The sequence below is a fragment of the Heptranchias perlo genome, chromosome 12 (genome assembly GCF_035084215.1).
Source record: "Heptranchias perlo isolate sHepPer1 chromosome 12, sHepPer1.hap1, whole genome shotgun sequence".
NCBI classification, from domain to species: Eukaryota; Metazoa; Chordata; class Chondrichthyes; order Hexanchiformes; family Hexanchidae; genus Heptranchias; species Heptranchias perlo.
Window position 1 is genome coordinate 14865699 of NC_090336.1, and position 13172 is coordinate 14878870.

Here is a 13172-nt window from a genome sequence, read left to right on the forward strand (position 1 = left end):
TATCAGACACAATGGCATGGAAGGTGGCATCGTCGGAACAGATGCGACGGAGGCGGAAAAACTGGGAGAATGGAATAGAGTCCTTGCAGGAAGTGGGTGAGAGGAAGTGTAATCAAGGTACTGTGGGAGTTGGTGGGCTTATAGTAGATATTGGTTCATAGAATCATAGGTTACAGCACGGAAGGAGGCCATTGAGTCTACACTGGCTCTATGCAAAAGCAATCCAGCTAGTCCCACTCCCCCATCCTTTCCCCGTAGCCCTGCAAATTTTTTCCTTTCAAGCACTTATCCAGTTCCCTTTTGAAGGCATGATTGAATCTGCCTCCACCACCCCCTCAGGCAGTGCATTCCAGATCCTAACCACTCGCTGTATAAAAAAGTTTTTCCTCATGTCCCCTTTGGTTCTTTTGCCAGTCACCTTAAATCTATGTCCTCTGGTCCTTGACCCTTTGCCAATGGGAACAGTTTCTCCCTATCTACTCTGTCTAGACCCTTCTTGATTTTGAATACCTCTAGCAAATCTCTTCGCAACCGTATCTGTTCCAAGGAGAACAACCCCAGCTTCTGCAGTCTATCCACGTAACTGAAGTCCCTCATCCCTGGAATCATTCTAGTATATCTCTTCTGCACCCTCTCTAAGGCCTTCACATCTTTCCTAAAGTGCGGTGCTCAGAACTGGACACAATACTCCAGTTGTGGCCGAACCAGTGTTTCATAAAGGTTCATCATGACTTCCTTGCTTTTGTACTCTATGCCTCTATTTATAAAGCCCAGGGTCCCATATGCTTTTTTAACCACTTTCTCAACCTGCCCTTCCACCTTCAACGATTTGTGCACATATACCCCCATATCTCTCTGTTCCTGTACCCCTTTTAGAGTTGTGCCATCTAGTTTATATTGCCTCTCCTCGTTCTTCCGACCAAAATATATAATTTCGCATTTTTCTGCGTTAAATTTCATCTGCCATGAGTCCACCCATGCCACCAGCCTGTCTATATCCTCTTGAAGTCTATCATTATCCTCCTCACTGTTCACTACCCTTCCAAGTTTTGTGTCATCTGCAAATTTTGAAATTGTGCCCTGTACACCCAAGTCCAAGTCATTAATATATATAAAGAAAAGCAGTGGTCCCAGCACTGACCCCTGGGGAACACTACTGTACACCTCCAGTCCGAAAAACAACCGTGCACCACTACTCTGTTTCCTGTCCCTTAGCAACATGGATACAGAATTGGCTATTACCTCATTCCACGGGTCACAATCTTGATGATAAGCCTACCATGCGGCACTTTATCAAACGCCTTTTGAAAGTCCATATGCACCACATCAACTGCATTGCCCTCATCTACCCTCTCTGTTACCTCATCAGGTAACCCTATCCTGAGAAATGGAGATAGAGAAGTCGAAGAAGGGAAGAGTTATTTGGAGAACGTGAGTGGAGTCAAAGGAGAAGTTGTGCAACTTAAGAACAAGTTCAGCCAGGTGGTGGAGGAGGGTGGTGGTAGATGGGGACTGGTTGGGCCTCGGTTCAAGGATGAAGTGGAGGGCCCGCAGGCCATCCTGGTGAGAGATGGAGGTGTGGAGAGACTGGGCGTCCATGGTGAAAAGGAGACGGTTAGGGCCAGGAAACTGGAAACTGTTAAAGTGGTGGAGGGCGTTGGAAGAGTCGCTGATGTAGGTCGGGAGAGACTGGACAAGGGGAGAAAAAGTAGAGTTGAGATAGAAAGAAATAAGTTCTGTGGGGCAAGAACAGGCTGAAACAATGGGTCTACCGGGGCAGTCCTGTTTGTGGATCTTGGGAAGGAGGTAGAAGCTGGCTGTGCGGGGTTGGGGAACTATGAGGTTGTAGGCGTGGGGGGGTGAGTGGGGGGAGATCTGCAGAGATGATGAGGTCGGTGACAGTCTGGGAAACTATGGCTTGATGTTCGGCGGTGGGGTCATGGACCAGGGGGAGGTGGAAGGAGGTGTCAGTGAGATGATGTTCAGCCTCCGCAAGGTAGAGGTCTGTTCGCCAAACAACGACAGCATGTATTTTATGCAACCTGAGGGGGCAGCTAGCACTAATTAACTTTTAAAGTGACTGCCAGTCTCTGATACAAAGACTTTAAATAAGTATACTTACCAAATATTGCAACAGTGACTACACTTCAGAAGGCTGTGAAGCTCTTTGGGATATCCTGAGGATATGAAAGACTCTATATAAATAGCAGTTCTTTCTTTCTCTTATTATTAGAAACCTCTTGCTGAATGCCACCTACCGTTCCATCCTAACTGACGAATCCATACTCCTCCATGTTGAGCACCACTTGGAGAAAACTCAGGGGGATAAAGGGCACAGAATCAATATTGGTTGGGGGCTTCAGTGTCTGCCATGAGAGTGGCTTGGTAGTATCACCACTGAATCCTGAAGGACATAGCTGTCAGACTGGGCCTGCGCCAGGTGATGTAACCAACAGGACAAAGGAACCTACTTGACCTCGTCCTCACCAACCTCCCTATTGCAGACACATCTGTCTACAGTAACATTGGTAGAAATGTAGTCCTTGTGAAGACAAAGTCTCGTCTCCACAGTGAGGACATCTCCCATCATACAGTGTGGCACTTCTGCCATGCAAAATAAGGCAGATTTTGGACCGATCCAGCAGCCCAAAACTGATCATCCATGAGGTGCTATGGGCCATCAGCAGCAGCAGAATTTTACACCACCACAATCGGGATCAGCTCATCCCTCTCTCGTCGATCACAATCAGGTGACCAACCCTGATTCAATGGGGAGTGTAGAAGGGCGTGCCAGGAGCAGCACCAGGCATACCTTAGAATAAGGTGGCTAAAAAGTGACGCTATTACACTGAGCTAAACACCAAAAGCAGCATGCTGGAGAGAGAGCCATGGATCAGAGCAATGGTCTGTTGGGCTGCCACATCCAGTCGGGAATGGTGGTCGGCAATCAGGCAGCTAACTGGAGGAGAAGGCTCCATGGAAGTCCCCTTCCTCAATCATGGTAGAACTCAGCACGTGAGTAAAAATGCCTTCAGCCAGAAGTGCTGAGTACGATCGTACTCGGCCTCCTTCGAAGATCTCCATCATCATAGGTGCCAGTATCCAGCCAATTCAGTTCATTCCACGTGATATTAAGAAGCAGCTGAGTTCCCTGGAGACAGCAAAGTCTATGATCTTTGACAACATCCCAGCTATAAGAACATGAGGCACATAAGAAATAGGAGCAGGAGAAGGCAATATGGCACCTTGAGCCTGCTCCGCCATTCATTAAGATCATGGCAGATCTTCAACCTCAACTCCACTTTCCCGCCTGATTCCGAAATCCCTTGATTCCTTTACTGTCCAAAAATCTATTGATCTCCGTCTTGAATATACTCAGCCCTCTGAGGTAGAGAATTCCAAAGATTCTCAACCCTCTGAGTGAAGAAATTTTTCTTCATCTCTGTCCTAAATGGCCAACCCCTTATCTTGACACACTGGCCCCTAGTTCTGGACTCTCCAGCCAGGGGAAACAGCCTCTCAGCATCTACCATGTCAAGCCCTTTAAGAATTTTATACGTTTCAATGAGATCACCTCTCATTCTAATCTCTAATATAGGCCCATTCTACTCAATCTCTCCTCATAGGACAACCCTCTCTTCCCAGGAATCAACCTAGTGAACCTTCATTGCACCCCCTCTAAGGCAAGTTTATCCTTCCTTACGTAAGGAGGCCAAAATTGTACACAGTACTCTGGGTGTGGTCTCACCAGAGCCCTTTATAATTGCAGCAAGACCTTACTCTGACACTCCAACCCCCTTGCAATAAAGGCTAACATACCATTTGCCTTTCTAATCGTTTGCTGTACCTGCATGTTAACTTTCTGTGATTCGTGTAGAAGGACACCCAAATCCCTCCGACTACCAACATTCCTAAGTCTCTCACCTGTCAAAAAATATTCTGCTTTTTTATTCATCCTACCAAAGTGGATAATTTCACATTTCACCACATTATACTCCATCTGCCACCTTCTCGCCCACTCATTTAACCTGTCTATATCCCTTTGCAGAATCTTTGTATCCTCCTCATAGCTTACTTTCCTACTTGGCTTCGTATCGTCGGCAAACTTGGATTACACTCGGTCCCTTCATCTAAGTCATAAATAGCTGATGCCCAGCAACTGATCCTTGCGGCACCCCACTAGTTACAACCGGCCAACCCAAAAATGACCCGTTTATCCCTAATCTCTGTTTTCTGTCCATTAACCAATCGAAAATCCATGCTAATATATTGCCCCCAATCCCATGAGCCCTAATCTTGTGTAACAACCTCTTGTGTGGCACCTTACCGAATGTCTTTTGTAAATGCAAATATACTACATCCACTGGTTCCCCCTTATCTACCCTGCTAGATACACCCTCAAAAAAACTGTAAATAGATTTGCCAAACTCTATTTCCCTTTCATAAAACAGTCTTGACTCTACCTAATCATATTATGATTTTCTAAGTATCCTGTTACTATGTCCTTAATAGTAGATTCTAGCATTTTCCCTACTACTGATGTCAGGCTAACTGGCCTATAGTTCCCTGTTTTCTCTCCCTCCTTTTTTGAATAGCGGGGTTACAATATAGTGTAAACACCTGGCAACAGAGCTAGCCACTGCACTAGCCAATCTGTTTAGTACAGCTATGACTCTGGCATCTACCCGACTCTGGCCTATCCACAAAAAACAGGATAAATCTAGCCCGACCAATTATTTATTGCTCTATCAACAGTCATCGGTAAAATGATAGAAGAGTCAATAAAAGTGCCATTAAGGGACACCTACTCACCAATAACCTGCACACCAATGCTCAGTTCGGATCTCGCTAGAGCCTCTCAACTCCACACCTCATTACAGCCTTGATCAATGGGTGTCAAAAGAAAAATCCTCCATTGACTGGTGTCATACCTGACACAAAAGAGGTGGTCTCGGATGCCTGAAGCCGATCATTGCAGCTCCAGGACATCGCTGCAGGTGTTTCTAAAGAAAGTGTCCTCGACCCAACCATCTTCAGCTGCTTCATTAGTTACCTTCCCTCCCTTTACAAGATTGTAGTTGGGGCTGTTAACTGATGAGTCCACGGTGTTCAGCTCTGTTCTCAACTCTTCTGACAATGAAGCAGCCCAAGTCAGCCTACAGCAGGTCCTGGATTGCATCCAGGCTTGGGCTGACAAGTAGCAGGTAGCATAAGTTCTCGGTGATGAGCAGCTAGAACAAGAGAAAGCACAGCCACCGCCCTGACCTTCAACGACATCATCATCACTCAGTACCGCACCATCAACATCTTGGGGATCACCATTAACCAGAAGCTTAACTGGATATCAACACTGTGGCTAAAAGATCAGGGCAGAGGCTGGGCACTCTGCAACATATGGCTTACTCCCTGAGCCCTCAAAACCCTTCCACCATCTGCAAGTCTCAAGTCAGGAGTGTGATGGGATAGTCACCACTCACAATGATAGGTACAGCTGCAACAGCACTCAAGAAGCTTAACACCATCCAGGATGAGCAATTTGCTTGATCAGCCTGTGTCACTGAACTCGATATTCACCCCACCACCACTGGCACACTGGCTGCAGTATGTACAATCTGCAGGATGCACAGCAGCAACTTCCCAAAGATTACTTCACCAGCACCTCCCTGCCCTGCGACCTCTACTAACACCAGTAGCAGGGTAATACTGTCTCCTTCGTCGTCGCTGGGTCAAAATCCTGGAACTCCCTACCTTACAGCACTGTGGGAGAACCTTCACCACACGGACTGTAGCAGTTCAAGAAAGCGGCTCACCACCACCTTCTCGAGGGCAATTCGGGATGGGCAACAAATGCTGGCCTTGCCAGTGATGCGCACACCCCATGAACGAATTTTTTAAAAAAAACACCTCCAAGTTAAACACACATATCACCGTTCCTTCATTTCCAATATCCTGCAACTCCCTACCTAATGCTTATCATGGGCTCACCATCATCACAAGGGTTCAAGGAGAAGGCTTACCGTCAACTGAGAGTTACAAGGGATGTGTAATAAATGTGGCCTTATCATTGTCACCGACAACCCCAGGGAAATTTGTTTAAAGGGTAACAGAAACTTCTTATTTGTCATGCCATCAAGGGAGCTCCAGTCACCTTGATTAATTTCCTGTGCTTTTTCTAAGCATGCTGCATTATCGTTCAGACATTGCCCTGTGAGTCAACTGGAAGGGACACCAACTTCAGAGAGAAATGACGAGACAGTAATAATTGATATAAGATCAGCATAATTACAATCAAGAACAAATAATGAAGGATATTGGTGTCTATGTAAAATGCGATAACAATTGAATGTCTCTTTTTAGTCACAATGCCACTTTGATTTTGGGATTTCAGCAATAAATACCAACCTCTTTAATGCTAAACAGATTGTTTGAAAACATATATCTGTCACTTCCTAATTATAATCTTGTTTTCATTTGTTGTGTCAGGGTGATTCCATGGAGCTGGAAACATGGTGTTTGGAAATGAATGAGAAGTAAGTTTGTTCTTCACAATAATATTTTTTACTTCAAATTTAAAACAAGAACATTTTCTATTTTTAAATCACGGGGAAGCCAAGAGCAAGCTTTTCTTTCCTTTGTCGTACTGAGGATTCGTAATATTGCAGTATTGACAGTTACAAGTCGCTCAGTTTATTGTGGATGAAGGGGTATTTTAATTTCCAAATTTAAAATCCTGGCAATCATATGCCATCAGTTTGAATACCTGAAATGTTTTAGATATTTTACTACAAGTAACAAAGGCAGCAGAAATGCAGCCTCTGTGACGGGTTGACTTGTTATTTCAAAGATTTTGAAATCTCTGTTCTTGTTTGCTCAGGTGTGATAAAGAGATTAAGGTTTCCTATACTGTCTACAACAGACTGTCTTTGTTACTGAAGTCGCTTCTTACAATCACAAGAGTGACACCTGCATATAAACTATCCAGAAAGCAGGGACATGACTATGTAATCCTGTACAGGTAAAAAGGAATTTTTCAGCTGTTTGTAGTGTCCTAATTTTGTTATTTTCTTTAAGCAGCATGCTAGTGGTTTTTCGAATATATTCACTCAAAATGTGAGACTATTGGAATGAAGTATAGAAAGATGGGTTTTGCTTTTTTTTAAAATTAATTCGCCAGAGGAAGGAAGGCCGGTATTTATTGCCCATGCTAACATCTGAGTGGCTTGCTAGGCCACTTCAGAGGGCAGTTAAGAGTAAACTACATTAGCATGGGACTGGAGTCACATATAGGCCAGACCAGGTAAGGATGGCATGTTTCTTTCTTTCAAGAGTCATTAGTGTACCAGTTGGGTATTTACAACAATCATAAAAACATAGAAAATAGGAGCAGGAGTAGGCCATTCGGCCCTTCGAGCCTGCTCCGCCATTCAATATGATCATGGCTGATCCTCTATCTCAATACCATATTCCCACTCTCCCCCCATACCCCTAGATGCCTTTTGTCTCTAGAAATCTAGCTAGCTCCTTCTTAAATATATTCAGTGACTTGGCCTTCACTGCCTTCTGTGGTAGAGAATTCCACAGGTTCACCACCCTCTGAGTGAAGAAATTTCTCCTCATCTCAGTCCGAAATGTCCTACCCCATATCCTGAGACTGTGACCCCTCGTTCTGGTACCCCCAACCGGGGGAAACATCCTCCCTGCATCCAGTATGTCTAGCCCTGTCAGAATTTTATACGTTTCAATGAGATCCCCTCTCATTCTTCTAAACTCGAGTGAATACAGGCCGAGTCGACCCAATCTCTCTTCATACGACAGTCCTGCCATCCCAGGGATCAGTCTGGTGAACCTTCACTGCACTCCCTCTATGGCAGGTATATCCTTTCTTAGGTAAGGAGACCAAAACTGCACACAATACTCCAGGTGTGGCCTCACCAAGGTCCTGTATAGCTGCAGTAAGACATCCTTGCTCCTGTACTCAAATCCAACTGCTTCTTGCTCACTTATTTTTACTGACACCAGCTTTTCTTCCAGATTTTTTAAACTGAATCTAAATTCTCAAACTGCCATGGTGAGATTTGAACTCACATTCTGTGGATTATTAGTCCAGGCCTCTGGATTACTAGTCCAGTAACATAACCACTATGCTACCGTACCCAGGTTTAATTTTTATCATCTGTCAAAATACTGAAATGGTTTAATGCTGTTTTTGCAATATTGAATTTGTTGTGACAATGTTTCTTAAATGTAAATTTACATAAAACCTAGTATAGTGGGATGCAGTGGCCTCTCTGACCTGTGATTGAACCCAGCACACATTACCAGAAAAGACTTGGCCAAATAATGTATCTGGCAGGTCTATCTCTGGCTGCATTCTGTCGAGGTAAGCAGGAATCCTTCTCTCACCTGGTGCTGTGCTTGAATTTGAATCTCGCCTGATACAAAGCTCCAGCCTTGGTTTGAGCACCTGGATTGCCAATTTCTAGTGAAATGAGTGGGCCAGTTGAAAACATCCGAGGGAGAGCCTTTCCATAGTTGTTCTCCTAAGGTTGCTTTTACAGATCTGCACCAATTGAAATATTCCGTGTGTAGAAAATAATTATTCTTTCCATGGGAGGTGGGAGTACTTTTCACTGAAAGTATTTCTTCTATTTCTCTCACTTCCCCGATTTCCTTAAGGCATGGTGATTTGCATTTCACATTACTCACTGAAGTACCAACTGAGATGTGTTTTTTTTTTCATTTTTCCAGGATATATTTTGGAGAAGTGCAGCTGAATGGCCTGGGTGAAGGTGTGTTTCTTAACTTTTGTATCCACCGATGATTGGAATTAAAAGACTCTGTGCTGGATTTTCCCATTTGGCCCTAACTGGGAAATTGCAGAATTGGAAAGTCGTGTTTTTTTTCCGCTAATACTGACTCCCTCATACCCATCGCTGTGAAAAGCTAGCCCCACCTGTCCTTCGGAGGCTGACCTAACATGCCATTTCCTAGCCAATTGCCTACCTAACATGACATTTCCTAGGCCAATTGCCTACCTAACATGACACGTCCCAGCCAATTGCCTACCTAACATGACACGTCCCAGCCAATTGCCTACCTAACATGACACGTCCCAGCCAATTGCCTACCTAACCTGACACGTCCCAGCCAATTGCCTACCTAACCTGACACGTCCCAGCCAATTGCCTACCTAACATGACACGTCCCAGCCAATTGCCTACCTAACATGACACGTCCCAGCCAATTGCCTACCTAACATGACACGTCCCAGCCAATTGCCTACCTAACATGACACGTCCCAGGCCAATTGCCTACCTAACATGACACTTCCCAGTCAATTGCCGACTTCAATGGAATGTTACAATGATGAATGCGGTGTGAAGGAAGCAATGGTTTTACCCCAACACCCACTAAAGTTGCAATACACTAACTGCATTGTACCTTAACCAAAAGCAAAATACTGTGGATGCTGGAAACCTTGAATCAAAACAGAAAATACTGGAAAGCACTCAGCAGGCCAGGCAGCATCTGTGGAGAGAGAAACAGAGTTAGTGTTTCAGGTCGATGACCTTTCATCAGAACATTGTACCATATATTTTTAAAATTGTTTTGGGGATTTGGGCAGCTCTGGCCAGATTATTTCTTGCTCATCTATGGCTGCCTTGAGGGGAATTAAGAGTCAACACGTTGTGTGGGACTGGAGTCACTTGCAGGCCAGACCGGGTAGGAGTGGAAAGCTCATTTTTCTGAAGGACATCAGTGAACCAGTTGGGTTTTTATGAAAGTTTAGCTTTAGTCGTGTTTTTTTCTGGTGCCAGTCCACAAATTACCAATTTCACAACTTGCCATGGAAGAATTTGAACTCGCAACCTTTGTGTTGCTAGCCAAGACCATAAACACTAGGCTACTGTACCCATTTAAAGAGGAATTTCACATAAAGTGCTTCCTTTGTGTGCTTTAAAGTAGACCTGTCGTATTCAAAATTCAATGCAGCATCCAAAAATCTCTAATTTTGGTAAGCAGACACAATGTGGACATGCTGAGTGGGGTTGGTTTGGAAGATCCCTCCAAGTAATTTCTGCTAGCCAGCATTTACTCAGTGGCCTTGCTAAAATATATGCTGCTTGGGAGCAGTTATTTTCATTTAATTCTGACCCATGCTTTTCTTACTGCATTTCAAAATTGTCCACTCCATGTTTGTAGTATTGAATACCATCCTGGTTGGTTGGTCTATTGGAAACATCTCCCAATTATTTGCGTCAATGCTATGCATGTTCAGGTTGTGCTTCAATACGCCCTTGAGCACATCCTCTGCCCAGCTGGTAAATACTGGAATGGCTGTATAGGACATGCTTAGGAACCCTATCATCATCCATCCGAACAACATACCCCACCCAGCAGAGCTACACTTTTGTTAGCAATGTGTCAACACAGTTTGATTTATCACATTTCAGCACCTCATAATTGTTGATGTGCATTTTGGTATTCTTTTTTATATAGTTAAAGTTTCAGGAATTGACAGCATTTTGTTGTACTAAAGCAGTTAATTGTAAAAAAAATATTCTGAGAAAGAGAGTGCAAGATAGTTGCTTCTGTGATCAGGAAGCAATATCCAACACATTTCATTCAGTAAACCCACCACTTGAAGTAATTTACACAGTGAAGGAGCTTGAGTCTATTCTGCATAATTTTACTGTTAGTACTTATTTTGTGGAACATTGCCTAATTCAAACCACCAAAGCAGGCCAACAGACCATTAGACTTCTCTATCCTCCTACTTACCCCAGCCATGAATGGTAATATAGCATTAGTTTTGAAACCATTTTCATTATAGAGCAGTACATTTTTTTCTCTCTCTCTCTCTCTCCCTCCCTCTCTTAGGTTTTCAGACTGTACGGGTCGGAATGGTCGGAACCCCTGTTGGCACTATTACACTGACATGTGCTTACCGAACTAACCTGGCTTTCATGTCTGGCAGGTAAAGTGTGGTAGTGTCTTGAGTTTTAACTTGTACTGACTGAGCCAGTGTGAGCATGGTTAGGATAAACCAATTTGACTGTGGTTTCACAGTTCCTAAATTTTTTTAATGCGAGGGTGAATGACTGTGTCTGAAGCTCATGTTCAGATTACTTTGAATGTTACGTGGTAGTGCCATGCAGCATAATATTAAAAAATGTTTTTTAAAAATTGAACATTTTACTTTCCTAAAGAAACAAGGAAAACCGCAGGTTCAATCCCCAGTCTAACAGTCGGAGCGGGACAATTGGTAACGATCGTGACCTAGTGATCAGCCAGGGTTCTTGCTCCTGGTGACTCCTGCTGAAAATGTACATATGTATATGTCAGACGATGACGGGGCTGTGCTCCGATGTGATGCCCTGTGTAGTTGAATAGACTGCCAGTGCTCACCGTCCAACCTCGCTCATAAACATTTGCTACTTGGGCGCGATACTGCCCCTGTGGAATTGTACCTTAACAACAGTCAGCACCTTGACTACAAGATGTGAGAAAGGGGGAGAAATTTGAGAGGGTGGGGCATAGAAGAAAACATTTTCAACCCTTCATGAATTATTTGTGTGATTTATGTAACACACAATAGTTTGAAAGTAATATCAGAAGGCTCCACAAACCTGAAGTATAAGAGATTTTTATGATCTGCTTATATGCACAGAATAAATGCTCTGAGAAATGTCAACATTTAATTGTGTACAAGATTTTGGGCCGGATTTTGCTGTAAAGTAACGGTGTGGCTAACAGCGCTCAGTGTTATTTATGTGCAAATCGGACAGCAACTTCCAGCGACCGCACATGCGGTTAAATACAGAAATCGGGAAATTGCTGTCAGAGATGCCCTGCTCCACCAAAAGTTGCGTGAAAACGGCATCTGACTCACCATTCAAATGTATTGAACGGCTTGATGTTCCTGTACTTACCTCATAGATATGGATTAAATTCACCAAAAAAAAGTTAGGGTATGTCCATTCTATTGTAAGTACTCTTTTTTTAATGGCATGGTAAGTCTTAATTGCTGCCAAACAACCTGTCTGGCACTGAAAATTAATTTTTACAAGTGTGGAATCTCATTCCTTCAGAATCATAGAAAATAGGAGCAAGAATAGGCCATTCGGTCCTTCGGGCCTGCTCCACCATTCAAAATGATCATGGCCAATTCAGCGCTTAATTATTATGAAATCGTTACTGTTTTCACGCAGCTTTTGGAGGAGCAGAGTATCTCGGACAGCAACTTCCCGATTTCTGTGTTTTAAAAAAAATTGAAAGAGTATTTTTTTTAACTTTTTCTTTCTGTCTCTTTTATCTCTGTCTCTTAATTCACTCTTTCTTTCCCTCTTTATTTTGCTTTCTGTACTTTATTTGGCATTGAATTCACTGTTCTAACTTACACTTCCTGGTTCAGACTCTGCGCTGCTTATTAATGATTCTTCAATCTGATTGGTTAAGGAGATGGACAGTTGCTTGCCCTGTTCACACAGGTCCCAGAGGGCGTCATTCCATTTGGCTGTCCCATTGACAGCAATTTACCGTGCAAAACCCCCCAAAAAGTCTATGGGCAAGTGTAAGTCTAATGAACAAATAGCGCCATTCATTTGTCATACACAGCAAAATCTGGCCCCTTGCCTTTTAAAGGTGTGCATGTGAATTTGGGAACCTGAATAATAATGCAATCTCTTGATCATTAAGTTGGATTTTGCCGAGAGGTTAGAAGCATTTCTCTTCTCAGGAAGTAAGTTGTACTATTGGAAAACCTTGGAGTGTAGTTTTGCTCTGTTGCTCTTGCTCTCAGTTTAATTCATTTTTGAAACTTAATTCAGCCAAAAGGACAACAAATAGCTGCTGTTTGTACAACAACAGATCTGATAGAACGCTGGAGAACACTTTAGGAAGGATATACTGACCTTGAAGGGAATGAGCATTCACCAGGGTATTTATTACCTTGGATGAAGGGACTGAGTTATGATGATAGACTGGGTAAACTTGGGTTGTATTCTCCAGAAATGAGGTGGTTAAGAGATGATCTGATTGAGCTATTTAAAATAACGAAGGGGATTGACAGGGTATAGGGAAAACTCCTTCCTCTGGTAGGAATCCAGAACAAGGGGACATCATAGAATTGGAACAAGTGAATCCAGGAAAAAAACTTTTTCACACAAAAG

At 43.5% G+C, this 13172-nt stretch overlaps 1 protein-coding gene across 7 annotated transcripts in view; it reads left to right on the plus strand.

The window, feature by feature from the left end:
• The window catches only part of atg13 (ATG13 autophagy related 13 homolog (S. cerevisiae)), a 90119-nt gene that overhangs the window by 27841 nt on the left and 49106 nt on the right, over positions 1-13172 (plus strand). For all 7 annotated transcript variants that reach the window (XM_067993684.1, XM_067993688.1, XM_067993685.1 and 4 more), the window contains 4 exons: positions 6484-6530; positions 6875-7015; positions 8749-8789; positions 10882-10978. In XM_067993684.1, the coding sequence (XP_067849785.1) occupies positions 6484-6530; positions 6875-7015; positions 8749-8789; positions 10882-10978 (326 nt within the window). The remainder of the gene's footprint in view (positions 1-6483; positions 6531-6874; positions 7016-8748; positions 8790-10881; positions 10979-13172) is intronic.